Source organism: Somniosus microcephalus, chromosome 30 (genome assembly GCF_052327205.1).
Source record: "Somniosus microcephalus isolate GS21.2 chromosome 30, FLI_Smic_1.0, whole genome shotgun sequence".
Lineage (NCBI taxonomy): Eukaryota > Metazoa > Chordata > Chondrichthyes > Squaliformes > Somniosidae > Somniosus > Somniosus microcephalus.
In genome coordinates this window covers 782049-806395 of record NC_141016.1, presented here as the reverse complement: position 1 = coordinate 806395, position 24347 = coordinate 782049, and the positions used below count along the sequence as shown (strand labels likewise).

At 50.4% G+C, this 24347-nt stretch overlaps 1 protein-coding gene across 2 annotated transcripts in view; it reads left to right on the top strand.

Moving 5' to 3' along the window:
* The window catches only part of LOC147097842 (uncharacterized), a 59874-nt gene that overhangs the window by 12144 nt on the left and 23383 nt on the right, over nt 1–24347 (top strand). For both annotated transcript variants that reach the window (XM_085970871.1, XM_085970870.1), the window contains one exon: nt 6689–6735. In XM_085970871.1, coding sequence (XP_085826997.1) covers nt 6689–6735 — 47 coding nt within the window. The remainder of the gene's footprint in view (nt 1–6688; nt 6736–24347) is intronic.

The following is a 24347-nucleotide window of genomic DNA, read 5'->3' as shown; positions in this document are numbered from 1 at the left end:
CCATCACCCCCTGTCCTAACTCGCAGCGAGTCCAATCACCCATCACCCCCATCCTAACTCGCAGCGAGTCCCGTTCACCCATCACCCCCCATCCTAACTCGCAGTGAGTCCCGTTCACCCATCACCCCCTGTCCTAACTCGCAGCGAGTCCCGTTCACCCATCACCCCCTGTCCTAACTCGCAGCGAGTCCCGATCACCCATCACCTCCATCCTAACTCGCAGCGAGTCCCGTTCACACCATCACCCCCTGTCCTAACTCGCAGCGAGTCCCGATCACCCATCACCTCCATCCTAACTCGCAGCAAGTCCCGATCACCCATCACCCCCATCCTAACTCGCACCCAGTCCCGTTCACCCATCACCCCCTGTCCTAACTCGCAGCGAGTCCCGATCACCCATCACCCCCATCCTAACTCGCAGCGAGTCCCGATCACCCATCACCCTCTGTCCTAACTCGCAGCGAGTCCCGTTCACCCATCACCCCCTGTCCTCTGCCCCCACCGTGTCCTAACTCGCACCCAGTCCCGTTCACCCATCACCCCCTGTCCTCTGCCCCCGTGTCCTAACTCGCACCCAGTCCCGTTCACCCATCACCCCCTGTCCTCTGCCCCCCCCGTGTCCTAACTCGCACCCAGTCCCGTTCACCCATCACCCCCTGTCCTCCGCCCCCCCGTGTCCTAACTCGCACCCAGTCCCGTTCACCCATCACCCCCTGTCCTCTGCCCCCCCGTGTCCTAACTCGCACCCAGTCCCGTTCACCCATCACCCCCTGTCCTCTGACCCCGTGTCCTAACTCGCACCCAGTCCCATTCACCCATCACCCCCTGTCCTCTGCTCCCCGTGTCCTAACTCGCACCCAGTCCTGTGCACCCATCACCCCCTGTCCTCTGCCCCCCCGTGTCCTAACTCGCACCCAGTCCCGTTCACCCATCACCCCCTGTCCTCTGACCCCGTGTCCTAACTCGCACCCAATCCCGTTCACCCATCACCCCCTGTCGTCTGCCCCCCTGTCCTAACTCGCTCCGAGTCCTGTTCACCCATCACCCCCTGTCCTCTGCCCCCCCGTGTCCTAACTTGCACCCAGTCCTGTGCACCCATCACCCCCTGTCCTTTGTCCCCCGTGTCCTAACTCGCACCCAGTCCCGTTCACCCATCACCCCCTGTCCTCTGCCCCCCCGTGTCCTAACTCACACCGAGTCCCGTTCACCCATCACCCCCTGTCCTCTGCCCCACCGTGTCCGAACTCGCACCCAGTCCCGTTCACCCATCACCCCCTGTCCTCTGCCCCCCCATGTCCTAACTCGCACCCAGTCCTGTGCACCCATCACCCCCTGTCCTCTGCCCCCCGTGTCCTAACTCGCACCCAGTCCCGTTCACCCATCACCCCCTGTCCTCTGCCCCCGTGTCCTAACTCGCACCCAGTCCTGTGCACCCATCACCCCCTGTCCTCTGCCCCCCGTGTCCTAACTCGCACCCAGTCCCGTTCACCCATCACCCCCTGTCCTCTGCCCCCGTGTCCTAACTCGCACCCAGTCCCGTTCACCCATCACCCCTGTGCTCGCTGACCTAAATTGACTCCCGGTCCGGCAACACCTCGATTTTAAAATGTTCATCCTTGTGTTCAAAACCTCCGTGGCCCTCGCCCCTCCCTATCACTGTAATCTCCTCCAGCCCTACAACCCTCCCAGATCTCTGCGCTCCTCCGATTCTGGCCTCTTGCCCATCCCCAATTTTAATTGCTCCACCATTGCCGGCCGTGCCTTCAGCTCCGAGGCCCCAAGCTCTGGAATTCCCTCCCTAAACCTCCCCGCCTCTCTCTCCACCTCTCTTTCCTCCTTTAACACCTGCCCTAAAACCTACATCTTTGACCAAGCTTTCGATCACCTGTCCTAATATCACCTTCTTTGGCTTGGTGTCAAATTTTGTTTGATAATCGCTCATGTGAAGCGCCTTGGGACGTCTGACTACGTTAAAGGCGCTGCATAAACGCAAGCTGTTGCTCATATCCCTTCACTCATTCACCAAATCCGGCGGGAATGGCCACAAGTCTTGTCCTGTCCCATTGCCCCGGCTCCCAGCCCCTCACGCCATCTCTCGCTATATCGCCGCCTCTTGGGAGACGGATGAACTGCAACCTATTTCTACCCTGATTCAGACGTGTAATGAACCGCATTCACTACGGCCTGTCCAGCTCCCCCAGCTCAGGCTGGGCCGGAACATGCTTTGCTCGGTCAGTGCTGCTGGGATCCTTCTCTCCAGCTCAGTATTGGCTGGTTCTTGCTCTGCTGCGATTACGCTGCTTCCAATTCGCTCAATTAGTTCAACACTGGGTCAAAGATGGCTGGGTTTCAAATTACTACCGGCAGGGGATTTCAGGGCAGGTACAGCACAGGTTAGATACAGAGTAAAGCTCCCTCTACACTGTCCCATCAAACACTCCCAGGGCAGGTACAGCACGGGTTAGATACAGAGTAAAACTCCCTCTACACTGTCCCATCAAACACTCCCAGGCCAGGTACAGCACGGGTTAGATACAGAGTAAAGCTCCCTCTACACTGTCCCATCAAACACTCCCAGGGCAGGTACAGCACGGGTTAGATACAGAGTAAAGCTCCCTCTATACTGTCCCATCAAACACTCCCAGGGCAGGTACAGCACGGGTTAGATACAGAGTAAAACTCCCTCTACACTGTCCCATCAAACACTCCCAGGCCAGGTACAGCACGGGTTAGATACAGAGTAAAGCTCCCTCTACACTGTCCCATCAAACACTCCCAGGGCAGGTACAGCACGGGTTAGATACAGAGTAAAGCTCCCTCTACACTGCCCCATCAAACAATCCCAGGGCAGGTACAGCATGGGTTAGATACAGAGTAAAGCTCCCTCTACGCTGTCCCATCAAACACTCCCAGGGCAGGTACAGCACGGGTTAGATACAGAGTAAAGCTCCCTCTACACTGTCCCATCAAACACTCCCAGGGCAGGTACAGCACGGGTTAGATACAGAGTAAAGCTCCCTCTACACTGTCCCATCAAACACTCCCAGGGCAGGTACAGCACGGGTTAGATACAGAGTAAAGCTCCCTCTACACTGCCCCATCAAACAATCCCAGGGCAGGTACAGCACGGGTTAGATACAGAGTAAAGATCCCTCTACGCTGTCCCATCAAACACTCCCAGGGCAGGTATAGCACAGGTTAGATACAGAGTAAAGCTCCCTCTACACTGTCCCATCAAACACTCCCAGGGCAGGTACAGCACGGGTTAGATACAGAGTAAAACACCCTCTACACTGTCCCATCAAACACTCCCAGGGCAGGTACAGCACGGGGTAGATACAGAGTAAAGCTCCCTCTACACTGTCCCATCAAACACTCCCAGAGCAGGTACAGCACGGGTTAGATACAGAGTAAAGCTCCCTCTACACTGTCCCATCAAACACTCCCGGGACAGGTACAGCATGGGTTAGATACAGAGTAAAGCGCCCTCTACACTGTCCCATCAAACACTCCCAGGGCAGGTACAGCACGGGTTAGATACAGAGTAAAGCTCCCTCTACACTGTCCCATCAAACACTCCCAGAGCAGGTACAGCACGGGTTAGATACAGAGTAAAGCTCCCTCTACACTGTCCCATCAAACACTCCCGGGGCAGGTACAGCACGGGTTAGATACAGAGTAAAGCTCCCTCTAAACTGCCCCATCAAACACTCCCAGGGCAGGTACAGCATGGGTTAGATACAGAGTAAAGCTCCCTCTACACTGTCCCATCAAACACTCCTGGAGCAGGTACAGCACGGGGTTAGATACAGAGTAAAGCTCCCTCTACACTGTCCCATCAAACACTCCCAGGGCAGGTACAGCACGGGGTCACATACAGAGTAAAACTCCCTCTACACTGTCCCATCAAACACTCCCAGGGCAGGTACAGCACTGGTTAGATACAGAGTAAAGCTCCCTCTACACTACCCCATCAAACACTCCCAGGGCAGGTACAGCACAGGTTAGATACAGTGTAAAGCTCTCTCTGCACTGTCCCATCAAACACTCCCAGGGCAGGTACAGCACGGGTTAGATACAGAGTAAAGCTCCCTCTACACTGTCCCATCAAACACTCCCAGGGCAGGTACAGCACGGGGTTAGATACAGAGTAAAGCTCCCTCTACACTGTCCCATCAAACACTCCCAGGGCAGGTACAGCACGGGTTAGATACAGAGTAAAGCTCCCTCTACACTGTCCCATCAAACATTCCCAGGGCAGGTACAGCACGGGTTAGATACAGAGTAAAGCTCCCTCTACACTGTCCCATCAAACATTCCCAGGGCAGGTACAGCACGGGTTGGATACAGAGTAAAGCTCCCTCTACACTGTCCCATCAAACACTCCCAGGGCAGGTACAGCACGGGTTAGATACAGAGTAAAGCTCCCTCTACACTGTCCCATCAAACACTCCCAGGGCAGGTACAGCACGGGTTAGATACAGAGTAAAGCTTCCTCTACACTGTCCCATCAAACACTCCCAGGGCAGGTACAGCACGGGTTAGATACAGAGTAAAGCTCCCTCTACACTGTCCCATCAAACACTCCCAGGGCAGGTACAGCACGGGTTAGATACAGAGTAAAGCTCCCTCTACACTGTCCCATCAAACACTCCCAGGGCAGGTACAGCACGGGTTAGATACAGAATAAAGCTCCCTCTACACTGTCCCATCAAATACTCCCAGGGCAGGTACAGCACGGGTTAGATACAGAATAAAGCTCCCTCTACACTGTCCCATCAAATACTCCCAGGGCAGGTACAGCACGGGGTTAGATACAGAATAAAGCTCCCTCTACACTGTCCCATCAAACACTCCCAGGGCAGGTACAGCACGGGGTTAGATACAGAATAAAGCTCCCTCTACACTGTCCCATCAAACACTCCCAGGGCAGGTACAGCACGGGTTAGATACAGAGTAAAGCTCCCTCTACACTGTCCCATCAAACACTCCCAGGGCAGGTACAGCACGGGTTAGATACAGAGTAAAGCTCCCTCTACACTGTCCCATCAAACACTCCCAGGGCAGGTACAGCACGGGTTAGATACAGAGTAAAGCTCCCTCTACACTGTCCCATCAAATACTCCCAGGGCAGGTACAGCACGGGTTAGATACAGAATAAAGCTCCCTCTACACTGTCCCATCAAATACTCCCAGGGCAGGTACAGCACGGGTTAGATACAGAATAAAGCTCCCTCTACACTGTCCCATCAAATACTCCCAGGGCAGGTACAGCACGGGGTTAGATACAGAATAAAGCTCCCTCTACACTGTCCCATCAAACACTCCCAGGGCAGGTACAGCACGGGGTTAGATACAGAATAAAGCTCCCTCTACACTGTCCCATCAAACACTCCCAGGGCAGGTACAGCACGGGTTAGATACAGAGTAAAGCTCCCTCTACACTGTCCCATCAAACACTCCCAGGGCAGGTACAGCACGGGTTAGATACAGAGTAAAGCTCTCTCTACACTGTCCCATCAAACACTCCCAGGGCAGGTACAGCATGGGTTAGATACAGAGTAAAGCTCCCTCTACACTGTCCCATCAAACACTCCCAGGGCAGGTACAGCACGGGTTAGATACAGAGTAAAGCTCCCTCTACACTGTCCCATCAAACACTCCCGGAGCAGGTACAGCACGGGTTAGATACAGAGTAAAGCTCCCTCTACACTGTCCCATCAAACACTCCCAGGGCAGGTACAGCACGGGTTAGATACAGAGTAAAGCTCCCTCTACACTGTCCCATCAAACACTCCCAGGGCAGGTACAGCACGGGTTAGATACAGAGTAAAGCTCCCTCTACACTGTCCCATCAAACACTCCCAGGGCAGGTACAGCACGGGTTAGATACAGAGTAAAGCTCCCTCTACACTGTCCCATCAAACACTCCCGGAGCAGGTACAGCACGGGGTTAGATACAGAGTAAAGCTCCCTCGACACTGTCCCATCAAACACTCCCAGGGCAGGTACAGCACGGGTTAGATACAGAGTAAAGCTCCCTCTACACTGTCCCATCAAACACTCCCAGGGCAGGTACAGCACGGGTTAGATACAGAGTAAAGCTCCCTCTACACTGTCCCATCAAACACTCCCAGGGCAGGTACAGCACGGGTTAGATACACAGTAAAGCTCCCTCTACACTGTCCCATCAAACACACCCAGGGCAGGTACAGCACGGGTTAGATACAGAGTAAAGCTCCCTCTACACTGTCCCATCAAACACTCCCAGGGCAGGTACAGCACGGGTTAGATACAGAATAAAGCTCCCTCTACACTGTCCCATCAAACACTCCCAGGGCAGGTACAGCACGGGGTTAGATACAGAGTAAAGCTCCCTCTACACTGTCCCATCAAACACTCCCGGGGCAGGTACAGCACGGGTTAGGGATGTGGGGTATACAGGCACTGGCTGTACAGGGATTGAGGGAAGTGACTCTATGATATGCTGTCAGTTTTTTATTTAAAAATCCTGATGGTTTAGAAGATGAGTTGTGACTGGGTGGAGTTTAGGACCCAGTGTTGACCTGCTGACTGAGTGTCACTAACTGACAGCTTCCAAGAATTCCCCATTCCGATCATTCCATCCCGTCTCCCCCTGGGTTCCAGGCTCAGATCTTTCAACGCGTCTCCGTTTGGTCTTTTTCAGGAAATCTCGGGAAGCCGGCAGGTGAACGGGCAGCCTGCGAGTGTCAGGTGAGTGTGGACAGGTACTGCGAGGGCGAGGAGAGGGAGATGGGGGCATGAATCCAGGACAGGCATCGTCTGAGAACGATCGGAGATTCACAGCGCTTGTGGTAGAATTCTCACAGTCACTGCCTTACTTAAAGTTTACAACAGTCTACAGGCTAGACTGCGCCGAGAGATCGAGAGCGAGATTGTGTGACGCAACATTACCAGCCATTAGCTCACCGTCTGTAGATTGTGGTCAGAATCGCAGCACAAATAGTGACCGGGGAATTAGTTACAAACATGATTCCAGGCTCAGCAGTGAGGGGTGTGGGGTATATCAGTGTGTTACAGTGAGGGGTGTGGGGTATATCAGTGTTACAGTGAGGGGTGTGGGGTATATCAGAGTGTTACAGTGAGGGGTGTGGGGTATATCAGTGTTACAGTGAGGGGTGTGAGGTATAGTGTTACAGTGAGGGGTGTGGGGTATATCAGTGTGTTACAGTGAGGGGTGTGAGGTATATCAGTGTTACAGTGAGGGGTGTGAGGTATATCAGTGTTACAGTGAGGGGTGTGGGGTATATCAGTGTTATAGTGAGGGGTGTGGGGTATATCAGTGTCACAGTGAGGGGTGTGGGGTATATCAGTGTTACAGTGAGGGGTGTGGGGTATATCAGTGTTACAGTGAGGGGTGTGGGGTATATCAGTGTTACAGTGAGGGGTGTGAGGTATATCAGTGTGTTACAGTGAGGGGTGTGAGGTATATCAGTGTTACAGTGAGGGGTGTGGGGTATATCAGTGTTACAGTGAGGGGTGTGGGGTATATCAGTGTTATAGTGAGGGGTGTGGGGTATATCAGTGTTACAGTGAGGGGTGTGGGGTATATCAGTGTGTTACAGTGAGGGGTGTGAGGTATATCAGTGTTACAGTGAGGGGTGTGAGGTATATCAGTGTTACAGTGAGGGGTGTGGGGTATATCAGTGTTATAGTGAGGGGTGTGGGGTATATCAGTGTCACAGTGAGGGGTGTGGGGTATATCAGTGTTACAGTGAGGGGTGTGGGGTATATCAGTGTTACAGTGAGGGGTGTGGGGTATATCAGTGTTACAGTGAGGGGTGTGGGGTATATCAGTGTTACAGTGAGGGGTGTGGGGTACATCAGTGTTACAGTGAGGGGTGTGGGGTATATCAGTGTTACAGTGAGGGGTGTGGGGTATATCAGTGTTACAGTGAGGGGTGTGGGGTACATCAGTGTTACAGTGAGGGGTGTGGGGTATATCAGTGTTACAGTGAGGGGTGTGGGGTATATCAGTGTTACAGTGAGGGGTGTGAGGTATATCAGTGTTACAGTGAGGGGTGTGAGGTATATCAGTGTTACAGTGAGGGGTGTGAGGTATATCAGTGTTACAGTGAGGGGTGTGGGGTATATCAGTGTTATAGTGAGGGGTGTGGGGTATATCAGTGTTACAGTGAGGGGTGTGAGGTATATCAGTGTTACAGTGAGGGGTGTGAGGTATATCAGTGTTACAGTGAGGGGTGTGGGGTATATCAGTGTTACAGTGAGGGGTGTGGGGTATATCAGTGTTACAGTGAGGGGTGTGGGGTATATCAGTGTTACAGTGAGGGGTGTGAGGTATATCAGTGTTACAGTGAGGGGTGTGAGGTATATCAGTGTTATAGTGAGGGGTGTGGGGTATATCAGTGTTACAGTGAGGGGTGGGGTATATCAGTGTTACAGTGAGGGGTGTGCGGTACATCAGTGTTACAGTGAGGGGTGTGAGGTATATCAGTGTTATAGTGAGGGGTGTGGGGTATATCAGTGTTACAGTGAGGGGTGTGGGGTATATCAGTGTCACAGTGAGGGGTGTGCGGTACATCAGTGTTACAGTGAGGGGTGTGAGGTATATCAGTGTTATAGTGAGGGGTGTGGGGTATATCAGTGTTACAGTGAGGGGTGGGGTATATCAGTGTTACAGTGAGGGGTGTGAGGTATATCAGTGTTACAGTGAGGGGTGTGGGGTATATCAGTGTTACAGTGAGGGGTGTGGGGTATATCAGTGTTACAGTGAGGGGTGTGGGGTATATCAGTGTTACAGTGAGGGGTGTGGGGTATATCAGTGTTACAGTGAGGGGTGTGGGGTATATCAGTGTTACAGTGAGGGGTGGGGTATATCAGTGTTACAGTGAGGGGTGTGGGGTATATCAGTGTTACAGTGAGGGGTGTGGGGTATATCAGTGTTATAGTGAGGGGTGTGGGGTATAGTGTTACAGTGAGGGGTGTGGGGTATATCAGTGTGTTACAGTGAGGGGTGTGGGGTATATCAGTGTGTTACAGTGAGGGGTGTGGGGTATATCAGTGTGTTACAGTGAGGGGTGTGGGGTATATCGGTGTGTTACAGTGAGGGGTGTGGGGTATATCAGTGTGTTACAGTGAGGGGTGTGGGGTATATCAGTGTGTTACAGTGAGGGGTGTGGGGTATATCAGTGTGTTACAGTGAGGGGTGTGAGGTATATCAGTGTTACAGTGAGGGGTGTGGGGTATATCAGTGTGTTACAGTGAGGGGTGTGGGGTATATCAGTGTTACAGTGAGGGGTGTGAGGTATATCAGAGAGTTACAGTGAGGGGTGTGGGGTATATCAGAGTGTTACAGTGAGGGGTGTGGGGTATTATCAGAGTGTTACAGTGAGGGGTGTGGGGTATATCAGAGAATTACAGTGAGGGGTGTGGGGTATATCAGTATTACAGTGAGGGATGTGGGGTATATCAGTGTGTTACAGTGAGGGGTGTGGGGTATATCAGTGTCACAGTGAGGGGTGTGGGGTATATCAGTGTTACAGTGAGGGGTGTGGGGTATATCAGTGTTACAGTGAGGGGTGTGGGGTATATCAGTGTTACAGTGAGGGGTGTGGGGTATATCAGTGTTACAGTGAGGGGTGTGGGGTATATCAGTGTCACAGTGAGGGGTGTGGGGTATATCAGTATTACAGTGAGGGATGTGGGGTATATCAGTGTTACAGTGAGGGGTGTGGGGTATATCAGTGTCACAGTGAGGGGTGTGGGGTCTATCAGAGTGTTACAGTGAGGGGTGTGGGGTATATCAGTGTTATAGTGAGGGGTGTGGGGTATAGTGTTACAGTGAGGGGTGTGGGGTATATCAGTGTGTTACAGTGAGGGGTGTGGAGTATATCAGAGTGTTACAGTGAGGGGTGTGAGGTATATCAGTGTCACAGTGAGGGGTGTGGGGTATATCAGTGTCACAGTGAGGGGTGTGGGGTATATCAGTGTTACAGTGAGGGGTGTGGGGTATATCAGTGTTACAGTGAGGGGTGTGGGGTATATCAGTGTTACAGTGAGGGGTGTGGGGTATATCAGTGTTACAGTGAGGGGTGTGGGGTATATCAGTGTCACAGTGAGGGGTGTGGGGTATATCAGTATTACAGTGAGGGATGTGGGGTATATCAGTGTTACAGTGAGGGGTGTGGGGTATATCAGTGTCACAGTGAGGGGTGTGGGGTATATCAGTGTTACAGTGAGGGGTGTGAGGTATATCAGTGTTACAGTGAGGGGTGTGAGGTATATCAGTGTGTTACAGTGAGGGGTGTAGGGTATATCAGTGTGTTACAGTGAGGGGTGTGGAGTATATCAGAGTGTTACAGTGAGGGGTGTGAGGTATATCAGTGTTACAGTGAGGGGTGTGAGGTATATCAGTGTTACAGTGAGGGGTGTGGGGTATATCAGTGTTACAGTGAGGGGTGTGGGGTATATCAGTGTTACAGTGAGGGGTGTGGGGTATATCAGTGTTATAGTGAGGGGTGTGGGGTATAGTGTTACAGTGAGGGGTGTGGGGTATATCAGTGTGTTACAGTGAGGGGTGTAGGGTATATCAGTGTGTTACAGTGAGGGGTGTGGGGTATATCAGTGTGTTACAGTGAGGGGTGTGGGGTATATCAGTGTGTTACAGTGAGGGGTGTGAGGTATATCAGTGTTACAGTGAGGGGTGTGGGGTATATCAGTGTGTTACAGTGAGGGGTGTGGGGTATATCAGTGTTACAGTGAGGGGTGTGGGGTATATCAGTGTTACAGTGAGGGGTGTGAGGTATATCAGAGAGTTACAGTGAGGGGTGTGGGGTATATCAGAATGTTACAGTGAGGGGTGTGGGGTATTATCAGAGTGTTACAGTGAGGGGTGTGGGGTATATCAGTGTCACAGTGAGGGGTGTGGGGTATATCAGTGTGTTACAGTGAGGGGTGTGGGGTATATCAGTGTTACAGTGAGGGGTGTGAGGTATATCAGAGAGTTACAGTGAGGGGTGTGGGGTATTATCAGTGTGTTACAGTGAGGGGTGTGGGGTATATCAGTGTCACAGTGAGGGGTGTGGGGTATATCAGTGTGTTACAGTGAGGGGTGTGGGGTATATCAGTGTTACAGTGAGGGGTGTGAGGTATATCAGAGAGTTACAGTGAGGGGTGTGGGGTATATCAGAATGTTACAGTGAGGGGTGTGGGGTATTATCAGAGTGTTACAGTGAGGGGTGTGGGGTATATCAGAGAATTACAGTGAGGGGTGTGGGGTATATCAGTATTACAGTGAGGGATGTGGGGTATATCAGTGTGTTACAGTGAGGGGGGTGGGGTATATCAGTGTTACAGTGAGGGGTGTGGGGTATATCAGTGTGTTACAGTGAGGGGTGTGGGGTATATCAGTGTTACAGTGAGGGGTGTGGGGTATATCAGTGTGTTACAGTGGGGTGTGGGGTATATCAGTGTTACAGTGAGGGGTGTGGGGTATATCAGAGTGTTACAGTGAGGGGTGTGGGGTATATCAGTGTGTTACAATGAAGGGTGTGGGGTATATCAGTGTGTTACAGTGAGGGGTGTGGGGTATATCAGTGTGTTACAGTGAGGGGTGTGGGGTATATCAGTGTTACAGTGAGGGGTGTGGGGTATATCAGAGTGTTACAGTGAGGGGTGTGGGGTATATCAGAGTGTTACAGTGAGGGGTGTGGGGTATATCAGAGTGTTACAGTGAGGGGTGTGGGGTATATCAGTGTGTTACAATGAAGGGTGTGGGGTATATCAGTGTGTTACAGTGAGGGGTGTGGGGTATATCAGAGTGTTACAATGAAGGGTGTGGGGTATATCAGAGTGTTACAGTGAGGGGTGTGGGGTATATCAGAGTGTTACAGTGAGGAGTGTGGGGTATATCAGAGTGTTACAGTGAGGGGTGTGGGGTATATCAGTGTTACAGTGAGGGGTGTGGGGTACATCAGTGTGTTACAGTGGGGTGTGGGGTATATCAGTGTTACAGTGAGGGGTGTGGGGTATATCAGTGTTACAGTGAGGTGTGTGGGGTATATCAGAGTGTTACAGTGAGGGGTGTGGGGTATATCAGAGTGTTACAGTGAGGGGTGTGGGGTATATCAGAGTGTTACAGTGAGGGGTGTGGAGTATATCAGTGTTACAGTGAGGCGTGTGGGGTATATCAGAGTGTTACAGTGAGGGGTGTGGGGTATATCAGAGTGTTACAGTGAGGGGTGTGGGGTATATCAGTGTGTTACAATGAAGGGTGTGGGGTATATCAGTGTGTTACAGTGAGGGGTGTGGGGTATATCAGTGTTACAGTGAGGGGTGTGGTGTATATCAGTGTTACAGTGAGGGGTGTGGGGTATATCAGAGTGTTCCAGTGAGGGGTGTGGGGTATATCAGAGTGTTACAGTGAGGGGTGTGGTGTATATCAATGTTACAATGAGGGGTGTGGGGTATATCCGAGTGTTACAGTGAGGGGTGTGGTGTATATCAGTGTTACAGTGAGGGGTGTGGGGTATATCAGAGTGTTACAGTGAGGGGTGTGGGGTATATCAGAGTGTTACAGTGAGGGGTGTGGGGTATATCAGAGTGTTACAGTGAGGGGTGTGGAGCATATCAGTGTTACAGTGAGGCGTGTGGGGTATATCAGAGTGTTACAGTGAGGGGTGTGGGGTATATCAGAGTGTTACAGTGAGGGGTGTGGTGTATATCAATGTTACAATGAGGGGTGTGGGGTATATCTGAGTGTTACAGTGAGGGGTGTGGTGTATATCAGTGTTACAGTGAGGGGTGTGGTGTATATCAGTGTTACAGTGAGGGGTGTGGGGTATATCAGAGTGTTCCAGTGAGGGGTGTGGGGTATATCAGAGTGTTACAGTGAGGGGTGTGGGGTATATCAGTGTTACAGTGAGGGGTGTGGGGTACATCAGTGTGTTACAGTGGGGTGTGGGGTATATCAGTGTTACAGTGAGGGGTGTGGGGTATATCAGTGTTACAGTGAGGGGTGTGGGGTATATCAGAGTGTTACAGTGAGGGGTGTGGGGTCTATCAGAGTGTTACAGTGAGGGGTGTGGGGTATATCAGAGTGTTACAGTGAGGGGTGTGGAGTATATCAGTGTTACAGTGAGGCGTGTGGGGTATATCAGTGTGTTACAATGAAGGGTGTGGGGTATATCAGTGTGTTACAGTGAGGGGTGTGGGGTATATCAGTGTGTTACAGTGAGGGGTGTGGGGTATATCAGTGTTACAGTGAGGGGTGTGGGGTATATCAGAGTGTTACAGTGAGGGGTGTGGGGTATATCAGAGTGTTACAGTGAGGGGTGTGGTGTATATCAATGTTACAATGAGGGGTGTGGGGTATATCCGAGTGTTACAGTGAGGGGTGTGGTGTATATCAGTGTTACAGTGAGGGGTGTGGTGTATATCAGTGTTACAGTGAGGGGTGTGGGGTATATCAGAGTGTTACAGTGAGGGGTGTGGGGTATATCAGAGTGTTACAGTGAGGGGTGTGGGGTATATCAGTGTTACAGTGAGGGGTGTGGGGTACATCAGTGTGTTACAGTGGGGTGTGGGGTATATCAGTGTTACAGTGAGGGGTGTGGGGTATATCAGTGTTACAGTGAGGGGTGTGGGGTATATCAGAGTGTTACAGTGAGGGGTGTGGGGTATATCAGAGTGTTACAGTGAGGGGTGTGGGGTATATCAGAGTGTTACAGTGAGGGGTGTGGAGTATATCAGTGTTACAGTGAGGCGTGTGGGGTATATCAGAGTGTTACAGTGAGGGGTGTGGGTTATATCAGTGTGTTACAATGAAGGGTGTGGGGTATATCAGTGTGTTACAGTGAGGGGTGTGGGGTATATCAGTGTGTTACAGTGAGGGGTGTGGGGTATATGAGTGTTACAGTGAGGGGTGTGAGGTATATTAGTGTGTTACAATGAGGGGTGTGGAGTATATTGGAGCTTTACAGTGAGGGCTGTGGGGTATATCAGTGTTACAGTGAGGGGTGTGGGGTATATCAGTGTTACAGTGGGGGGTGTGGGGTATATCAGATTGTTACAGTGACGGGTGTGGGGTATTTCAGTGTGTTACAGTGAGGGGTGTGGGGTATATCAGAGTGTTAGTGAAGGGTGTGGTGTATATCAGCATGTTACAGTGAGGGGTTTGGGATATATCAGTGTTACAGTGAGGGGTGTGGAGTATATCAGTGTTACAGTGGGGTGTGGGGTATATCAGAGTGTTACAGTGAGGGGTGTGGTGTATATCAGTGTGTTACAGTGAGGGGTGTGGGGTATATCAGTGTTACAGTGAGGGGTGTGTGGTATATCAGAGTGTTACAGTGAGGGGTGTGGGGTATATCAGAGTGTTACAGTGAGGGGTGTGGGGTATATCAGAATGTTACAGTGAGGGGTGTGGGGTATATCAGAGTGTTACAGTGAGGGGTGTGGGGTATATCAGAGTGTTACAGTGAGGGGTGTGGTGTATATCAATGTTACAATGAGGGGTGTGGTGTATATCCGAGTGTTACAGTGAGGAGTGTGGTGTATATCAGTGTTACAGTGAGGGGTGTGGTGTATATCAGTGTTACAGTGAGGGGTGTGGTGTATATCAGTGTTACAGTGAGGGGTGTGGGGTATATCAGAGTGTTACAGTGAGGGGTGTGGGGTATATCAGAGTGTTACAGTGAGGGGTGTGGGGTATATCAGAGTGTTACAGTGAGGGGTGTGGAGCATATCAGTGTTACAGTGAGGCGTGTGGGGTATATCAGAGTGTTACAGTGAGGGGTGTGGGGTATATCAGAGTGTTACAGTGAGGGGTGTGGTGTATATCAATGTTACAATGAGGGGTGTGGGGTATATCTGAGTGTTACAGTGAGGGGTGTGGTGTATATCAGTGTTACAGTGAGGGGTGTGGTGTATATCAGTGTTACAGTGAGGGGTGTGGGGTATATCAGTGTGTTACAGTGAGGGGTGTGGGGTATATCAATGTTACAATGAGGGGTGTGGTGTATATCCGAGTGTTACAGTGAGGAGTGTGGTGTATATCAGTGTTACAGTGAGGGGTGTGGGGTATATCAGAGTGTTACAGTGAGGGGTGTGGGGTATATCAGAGTGTTACAGTGAGGGGTGTGGGGTATATCAGAGTGTTACAGTGAGGGGTGTGGAGTATATCAGTGTTACAGTGAGGCGTGTGGGGTATATCAGAGTGTTACAGTGAGGGGTGTGGGTTATATCAGTGTGTTACAATGAAGGGTGTGGGGTATATCAGTGTGTTACAGTGAGGGGTGTGGGGTATATCAGTGTGTTACAGTGAGGGGTGTGGGGTATATGAGTGTTACAGTGAGGGGTGTGAGGTATATTAGTGTGTTACAATGAGGGGTGTGGAGTATATTGGAGCTTTACAGTGAGGGCTGTGGGGTATATCAGTGTTACAGTGAGGGGTGTGGGGTATATCAGTGTTACAGTGGGGGGTGTGGGGTATATCAGATTGTTACAGTGACGGGTGTGGGGTATTTCAGTGTGTTACAGTGAGGGGTGTGGGGTATATCAGTGTGTTACAGTGAGGGGTGTGGGGTATATCAGAGTGTTAGTGAAGGGTGTGGTGTATATCAGCATGTTACAGTGAGGGGTTTGGGATATATCAGTGTTACAGTGAGGGGTGTGGAGTATATCAGTGTTACAGTGGGGTGTGGGGTATATCAGAGTGTTACAGTGAGGGGTGTGGTGTATATCAGAGTGTTACAGTGAGGGGTGTGGGGTATATCAGTGTGTTACAGTGAGGGGTGTGGGGTATATCAGTGTTACAGTGAGGGGTGTGTGGTATATCAGAGTGTTACAGTGAGGGGTGTGGGGTATATCAGAGTGTTACAGTGAGGGGTGTGGGGTATATCAGAATGTTACAGTGAGGGGTGTGGGGTATATCAGAGTGTTACAGTGAGGGGTGTGGGGTATATCAGAGTGTTACAGTGAGGGGTGTGGTGTATATCAATGTTACAATGAGGGGTGTGGTGTATATCCGAGTGTTACAGTGAGGAGTGTGGTGTATATCAGTGTTACAGTGAGGGGTGTGGTGTATATCAGTGTTACAGTGAGGGGTGTGGTGTATATCAGTGTTACAGTGAGGGGTGTGGGGTATATCAGAGTGTTACAGTGAGGGGTGTGGGGTATATCAGAGTGTTACAGTGAGGGGTGTGGGGTATATCAGAGTGTTACAGTGAGGGGTGTGGAGCATATCAGTGTTACAGTGAGGCGTGTGGGGTATATCAGAGTGTTACAGTGAGGGGTGTGGGGTATATCAGAGTGTTACAGTGAGGGGTGTGGTGTATATCAATGTTACAATGAGGGGTGTGGGGTATATCTGAGTGTTACAGTGAGGGGTGTGGTGTATATCAGTGTTACAGTGAGGGGTGTGGTGTATATCAATGTTACAGTGAGGGGTGTGGGGTATATCAGAGTGTTACAGTGAGGGGTGTGGGGTATATCAGAGTGTTACAGTGAGGGGTGTGGGGTATATCAGTGTTACAGTGAGGGGTGTGGGGTACATCAGTGTGTTACAGTGGGGTGTGGGGTATATCAGTGTTACAGTGAGGGGTGTGGGGTATATCAGTGTTACAGTGAGGGGTGTGGGGTATATCAGAGTGTTACAGTGAGGGGTGTGGGGTCTATCAGAGTGTTACAGTGAGGGGTGTGGGGTATATCAGAGTGTTACAGTGAGGGGTGTGGAGTATATCAGTGTTACAGTGAGGCGTGTGGGGTATATCAGAGTGTTACAGTGAGGGGTGTGGGGTATATCAGAGTGTTACAGTGAGGGGTGTGGGGTATATCAGTGTGTTACAATGAAGGGTGTGGGGTATATCAGTGTGTTACAGTGAGGGGTGTGGGGTATATCAGTGTGTTACAGTGAGGGGTGTGGGGTATATCAGTGTTACAGTGAGGGGTGTGGGGTATATCAGAGTGTTACAGTGAGGGGTGTGGGGTATATCAGAGTGTTACAGTGAGGGGTGTGGTGTATATCAATGTTACAATGAGGGGTGTGGGGTATATCCGAGTGTTACAGTGAGGGGTGTGGTGTATATCAGTGTTACAGTGAGGGGTGTGGTGTATATCAGTGTTACAGTGAGGGGTGTGGGGTATATCAGAGTGTTACAGTGAGGGGTGTGGGGTATATCAGAGTGTTACAGTGAGGGGTGTGGGGTATATCAGTGTTACAGTGAGGGGTGTGGGGTACATCAGTGTGTTACAGTGGGGTGTGGGGTATATCAGTGTTACAGTGAGGGGTGTGGGGTATATCAGTGTTACAGTGAGGGGTGTGGGGTATATCAGAGTGTTACAGTGAGGGGTGTGGGGTATATCAGAGTGTTACAGTGAGGGGTGTGGGGTATATCAGAGTGTTACAGTGAGGGGTGTGGAGTATATCAGTGTTACAGTGAGGCGTGTGGGGTATATCAGAGTGTTACAGTGAGGGGTGTGGGGTATATCAGTGTGTTACAATGAAGGGTGTGGGGTATATCAGTGTGTTACAGTGAGGGGTGTGGGGTATATCAGTGTGTTACAGTGAGGGGTGTGGGGTATATCAGAGTGTTACAGTGAGGGGTGTGAGGTATATTAGTGTGTTACAATGAGGGGTGTGGAGTATATTGGAGCTTTACAGTGAGGGCTGTGGGGTATATCAGTGTTACAGTGAGGGGTGTGGGGTATATCAGTGTTACAGTGGGGGGTGTGGGGTATATCAGATTGTTACAGTGACGGGTGTGGGGTATTTCAGTGTGTTACAGTGAGGGGTGTGGGGTATATCAGAGTGTTAGTGAAGGGTGTGGTGTATATCAGCATGTTACAGTGAGGGGTTTGGGATATATCAGTGTTACAGTGAGGGGTGTGGAGTATATCAGTGTTACAGTGGGGTGTGGGGTATATCAGAGTGTTACAGTGAGGGGTGTGGGGTATATCAGAGTGTTACAGTTAGGGGTGTGGGGTATATCAGTGTGTTACAGTGAGGGGTGTGGGGTATATCAGTGTGTTACAGTGAGGGGTGTGGGGTATATCAATGTTACAATGAGGGGTGTGGTGTATATCCGAGTGTTACAGTGAGGGGTGTGGTGTATATCAGTGTTACAGTGAGGGGTGTGGTGTATATCAGTGTTACAGTGAGGGGTGTGGGGTATATCAGAGTGTTACAGTGAGGGGTGTGGGGTATATCAGAGTGTTACAGTGAGGGGTGTGGGGTATATCAGTGTTACATTGAGGGGTGTGGGGTACATCAGTGTGTTACAGTGGGGTGTGGGGTATATCAGTGTTACAGTGAGGGGTGTGGGGTATATCAGTGTTACAGTGAGGGGTGTGGGGTATATCAGAGTGTTACAGTGAGGGGTGTGTGGTATATCAGAGTGTTACAGTGAGGGGTGTGGGGTATATGAAAGTGTTACAGTGAGGGGTGTGGAGTATATCAGTGTTACAGTGAGGCGTGTGGGGTATATCAGAGTGTTACAGTGAGGGGTGTGGGGTATATCAGCGTGTTACAGTGAGGGGTGTGGGGTATATCAGTGTGTTACAATGAAGGGTGTGGGGTATATCAGTGTGTTACAGTGAGGGGTGTGGGGTATATCAGTGTGTTACAGTGAGGGGTGTGGGGTATATGAGTGTTACAGTGAGGGGTGTGAGGTATATTAGTGTGTTACAATGAGGGGTGTGGAGTATATTGGAGCTTTACAGTGAGGGCTGTGGGGTATATCAGTGTTACAATGAGGGGTGTGGGTTATATCAGTGTTACAGTGAGGGGTGTGGGGTATTTCAGTGTTACAGTGGGGGGTGTGGGGTATATCAGATTGTTACAGTGACGGGTGTGGGGTATTTCAGTGTGTTACAGTGAGGGGTGTGGGGTATATCAGAGTGTTAGTGAAGGGTGTGGTGTATATCAGCATGTTACAGTGAGGGGTTTGGGATATATCAGTGTTACAGTGAGGGGTGTGGAGTATATCAGTGTTACAGTGGGGTGTGGGGTATATCAGAGTTTTACAGTGAGGGGTGTGGGGTATATCAGAGTGTTACAGTTAGGGGTGTGGGGTATATCAGTGTGTTACAGTGAGGGGTGTGGGGTATATTAGTGTGTTACAGTGAGGGGTGTGGTGTATATCAATGTTACAATGAGGGGTGTGGTGTATATCCGAGTGTTACAGTGAGGGGTGTGGTGTATATCAGTGTTACAGTGAGTGGTGTGGTGTATATCAGTGTTACAGTGAGGGGTGTGGGTTATATCAGAGTGTTACAGTGAGGGGTGTGGGGTATATCAGAGTGTTACAGTGAGGGGTGTGGGGTATATCAGAGTGTTACAGTGAGGGGTGTGGGGTATATCAGTGTGTTACAATGAAGGGTGTGGGGTATATCAGTGTGTTACAGTGAGGGGTGTGGGGTATATCAGTGTGTTACAGTGAGGGGTGTGGGGTATATCAGAGTGTTAGTGAAGGGTGTGGTGTATATCAGCATGTTACAGTGAGGGGTTTGGGATATATCAGTGTTACAGTGAGGGGTGTGGAGTATATCAGTGTTACAGTGGGGTGTGGGGTATATCAGAGTGTTACAGTGAGGGGTGTGGGGTATATCAGAGTGTTACAGTTAGGGGTGTGGGGTATATCAGTGTGTTACAGTGAGGGGTGTGGGGTATATCAGTGTGTTACAGTGAGGGGTGTGGGGTATATCAGTGTTACAGTGAGGGGTGTGGGGTATATCAGAGTGTTACAGTGAGGGGTGTGGGGTATATCAGAGTGTTACAGCGAGGGGTGTGGTGTCTATCAATGTTACAATGAGGGGTGTGGTGTATATCCGAGTGTTACAGTGAGGGGTGTGGTGTATATCAGTGTTACAGTGAGGGGTGTGGTGTATATCAGTGTTACAGTGAGGGGTGTGGGGTATATCAGAGTGTTACAGTGAGGGGTGTGGGGTATATCAGAGTGTTACAGTGAGGGGTGTGGGGTATATCAGTGTTACAGTGAGGGGTGTGGGGTACATCAGTGTGTTACAGTGGGGTGTGGGGTATATCAGTGTTACAGTGAGGGGTGTGGGGTATATCAGAGTGTTACAGTGAGGGGTGTGGGGTATATCAGAGTGTTACAGTGAGGGGTGTGGGGTATATCAGAGTGTTACAGTGAGGGGTGTGGAGTATATCAGTGTTACAGTGAGGCGTGTGGGGTATATCAGAGTGTTACAGTGAGGGGTGTGGGGTATATCAGAGTGTTACAGTGAGGCGTGTGGGGTATATCAGTGTGTTACAATGAAGGGTGTGGGGTATATCAGTGTGTTACAGTGAGGGGTGTGGGGTATATCAGTGTGTTACAGTGAGGGTTGTGGGGTATATGAGTGTTACAGTGAGGGGTGTGAGGTATATTAGTGTGTTACAATGAGGGGTGTGGAGTATATTGGAGCTTTACAGTGAGGGCTGTGGGGTATATCAGTGTTACAATGAGGGGTGTGGGTTATATCAGTGTTACAGTGAGGGGTGTGGGGTATATCAGTGTTACAGTGGGGGGTGTGGGGTATATCAGATTGTTACAGTGACGGGTGTGGGGTGTTTCAGTGTGTTACAGTGAGGGGTGTGGGGTATATCAGAGTGTTAGTGAAGGGTGTGGGGTATATCAGAGTGTTACAGTGAGGGGGTGGGGTATATCAGTGTTACAGTGAGGGGTGTGGGGTATATCAGAGTGTTACAGTGAGGGGTGTGGGGTATATCAGTGTTACAGTGAGGCGTGTGGGTCTATCAGTGTGTTACAGTGAGGCGTGTGGGGTATATCAGAGTTTACAGTGAGCCGTGTGGGGTATATCAGAGTGTTACAGTGAGAGATGTGGGGTATACCAGTGTTACAGTGAGGGATGTGGGGCATATCAGTGTGTTACAATGAAGGGTGTGGGGTATATCAGTGTGTTACAGTGAGGGGTGTGGGGTATATCAGTGTGTTACAGTGAGGGGTGTGGGGTATATCAGAGTGTTAGTGAAGGGTGTGGTGTATATCAGCATGTTACAGTGAGGGGTTTGGGATATATCAGTGTTACAGTGAGGGGTGTGGAGTATATCAGTGTTACAGTGGGGTGTGGGGTATATCAGAGTGTTACAGTGAGGGGTGTGGGGTATATCAGAGTGTTACAGTTAGGGGTGTGGGGTATATCAGTGTGTTACAGTGAGGGGTGTGGGGTATATCAGTGTGTTACAGTGAGGGGTGTGGGGTATATCAGTGTTACAGTGAGGGGTGTGGGGTATATCAGAGTGTTACAGTGAGGGGTGTGGGGTATATCAGAGTGTTACAGTGAGGGGTGTGGGGTATATCAGAGTGTTACAGTGAGGGGTGTGGTGTATATCAATGTTACAATGAGGGGTGTGGGGTATATCCGAGTGTTACAGTGAGGGGTGTGGTGTATATCAGTGTTACAGTGAGGGGTGTGGTGTATATCAGTGTTACAGTGAGGGGTGTGGGGTATATCAGAGTGTTGCAGTGAGGGGTGTGGGGTATATCAGAGTGTTACAGTGAGGGGTGTGGGGTATATCAGAGAGTGTTACGGTGAGGGGTGTGTGGTATATCAGTGTTACAGTGAGGGGTGTGGGGTATATCAGAGTGTTACAGTGATGGGTGTGGGGTATATCAGAGAGTGTTACAGTGAGGGGTGTGGGGTATATCAGTGTTACAGTGAGGGGTGTGTGGTATATCAGAGTGTTACAGTGGGGGGTGCGGGGTATATCAGAGTGTTACAGTGATGGGTGTGGGGTATATCAGAGTGTTACAGTGAGGGGTGTGGGGTATATCAGTGTTACAGTGAGGGGTATGGGGTATATCAGAGTGTTACAGTGAGGGGTGTGGGGTATATCAGAGTGTTACAGTTATGGGTGTGGGGTATATCAGTGTTACAGTGAGGGGTGTGGGGTATATCAGAGTGTTACAGTGAGGGGTGTGGGGTATATCAGAGTGTTACACTGAGGGGTGTGGGGTATATCAGAGAGTGTTACGGTGAGGGGTGTGTGGTATATCAGTGTTACAGTGAGGGGTGTGGTGTATATCAGTGTTACAGTGAGGGGTGTGGTGTATATCAGTGTTACAGTGAGGGGTGTGGGGTATATCAGAGTGTTACAGTGAGGGGTGTGGGGTATATCAGAGTGTTACAGTGAGGGGTGTGGGGTATATCAGAGAGTGTTACGGTGACGGGTGTGTGGTATATCAGTGTTACAGTGAGGGGTGTGGGGTATATCAGAGTGTTACAGTGATGGGTGTGGGGTATATCAGAGTGTTACAGTGAGGGGTGTGGGGTATATCAGAGATTGTTACAGTGAGGGGTGCGGGGTATATCAGAGTGTTACAGTGATGGGTGTGGGGTATATCAGAGTGTTACAGTGATGGGTGTGGGGTATATCAGAGTGTTGCAGTGAGGGGTGTGGGGTATATCAGTGTTACAGTGAGGGGTATGGAGTATATCAGAGTGTTACAGTGAGGGGTGTGGGGTATATCAGAGTGTTACAGTTATGGGTGTGGGGTATATCAGTGTTACAGTGAGGGGTGTGGGGTATATCAGAGTGTTACAGTGAGCGGTGTGGGGTATATCAGAGTGTACAGTGAGGGGTGTGGGGTATATCAGAGTGTTACACTGAGGGGTGTGGGGTATATCAGAGTGTTACAGTGAGGGGTGTGGGGTATATCAGAGTGTTACAGTGAGGGGTGTGGGGTATATCAGAGTGTTACAGTGAGGGGTGTGGGGTATATCAGAGTGTTACAGTGAGGGGTGTGGGGTATATCAGAGTGTTGCAGTTATGGGTGTGGGGTATATCAGTGTTACAGTGAGGGGTGTGGGGTATATCAGAGTGTTACAGTGAGGGGTGTGGGGTATATCAGAGTGTTAGTGTTATTGAGCTCCCAGGGCGCTGAGGCACATTCAGTCAGGTCTCCCTGAGGGCGTTGGTACAGACGGCGCAATGGGGGAAGGTTTATCTCTCGGGTTCAAGGTGCGTGGATGAATGTGGCACAAACCTGCAGATCAACCATACACGGGGATAAATAAGGACAAAGTTCAGTGGATGGGGAGGAGCTTATTGGCGGATATACACACAACACATTGTCCTTCCAACAGGGCTGCAAGCCAATGTTAATATTCAACTGCTGCACCCTTAGAGAGAGTTGCTGCAAAGCACACACACAGAGCGCGAAGTCCGTCACCAACAGTCGGCCCAGGAGGTAGACCGGGAACCTAAGGCCAAGTTCCTCTGACCCCTGACAGTGGGACTGGTCATACGGAGGTGAGGCAGAGCGGCTGCCTGAAATCGCAGCCTGACCCTCGATGACAGTTATGCTAAAATAATTATTCATGTCCCCCTTTATCCTGACCCCGACCCCAACCCCAGGGTGGCCACCTCTGCCTCTGCTGGTGTGAAGACCAACTTCATGTACTTTTAAAAAATTCATTCAGATTCAGAAGGTTGACACTGGAACTGAGAGGTTCGAACTATCAGCAAAGACTGAATGGGCCGGGGCTCTTTTCTCTAGAAAAGTGAAGGCAGAGGGTTGGCCTGATCGAGGTCTTTAAAGTTATGAATGAGTTCGATAGGGTAGCCGGAGAGAAAATGTTTCCGCTTGTGGGGGAGAACTAGGGGTCATCAATATAAGATTGTCACTAATAAATCCAACAGGGAATTCAGGAGAAACTTCTTTACCCAGAGAGTGGGGAGAATGCGGAACTCGCTCCCACAGGGAGTGGTTGAGGCAAATAACGTAGATACATTTAAGGGGAAGCTGGATAAACACATGAGGGAGAAAGGATTAGAAGGTTATGGTGATGGGGTGAGATGGGGGAAAGAGGCTGGTGTGGAGCAGAAACACCGGCATGGACCAGTGGGGCCGAATGGCCTGTTTCTGTAAATTCGATGTAATTCTCAGTGTCTGGCGCCACCAGCAAAGCCAACATTTATTGACCATTCCGAGGTGCCCTGATGGGCCTTCTGTATATCAGTTTAATATAACTGAGGGTCTCGCTGGGCCACTTCAAAGGGCAGTTAAGAGTCAACCACATTGCTGTGGGTCTGGAGTCACATATAGGCACAGACCGGGTGAGGACGGCAGATTTCCTTCCCTAAAGGACATTAGTGAACCAGATCCGACAGCTTCATGGTCACTTTTACTGATTCCTAAACTACCACAGTGAGAATGGAACTCCTGTTCTTTGGATTACTAGTCCAGGCCTCAGGATTACTAATCCAGTAACATAATCACTGCCGTCACTGCATCTCCATCAGTTAGACTGCCAATTCCTCCTGAATTATGGGCTGTTTTGTGTTCAGAACCCACACACATCAGAACCATGGCTGAATGCCA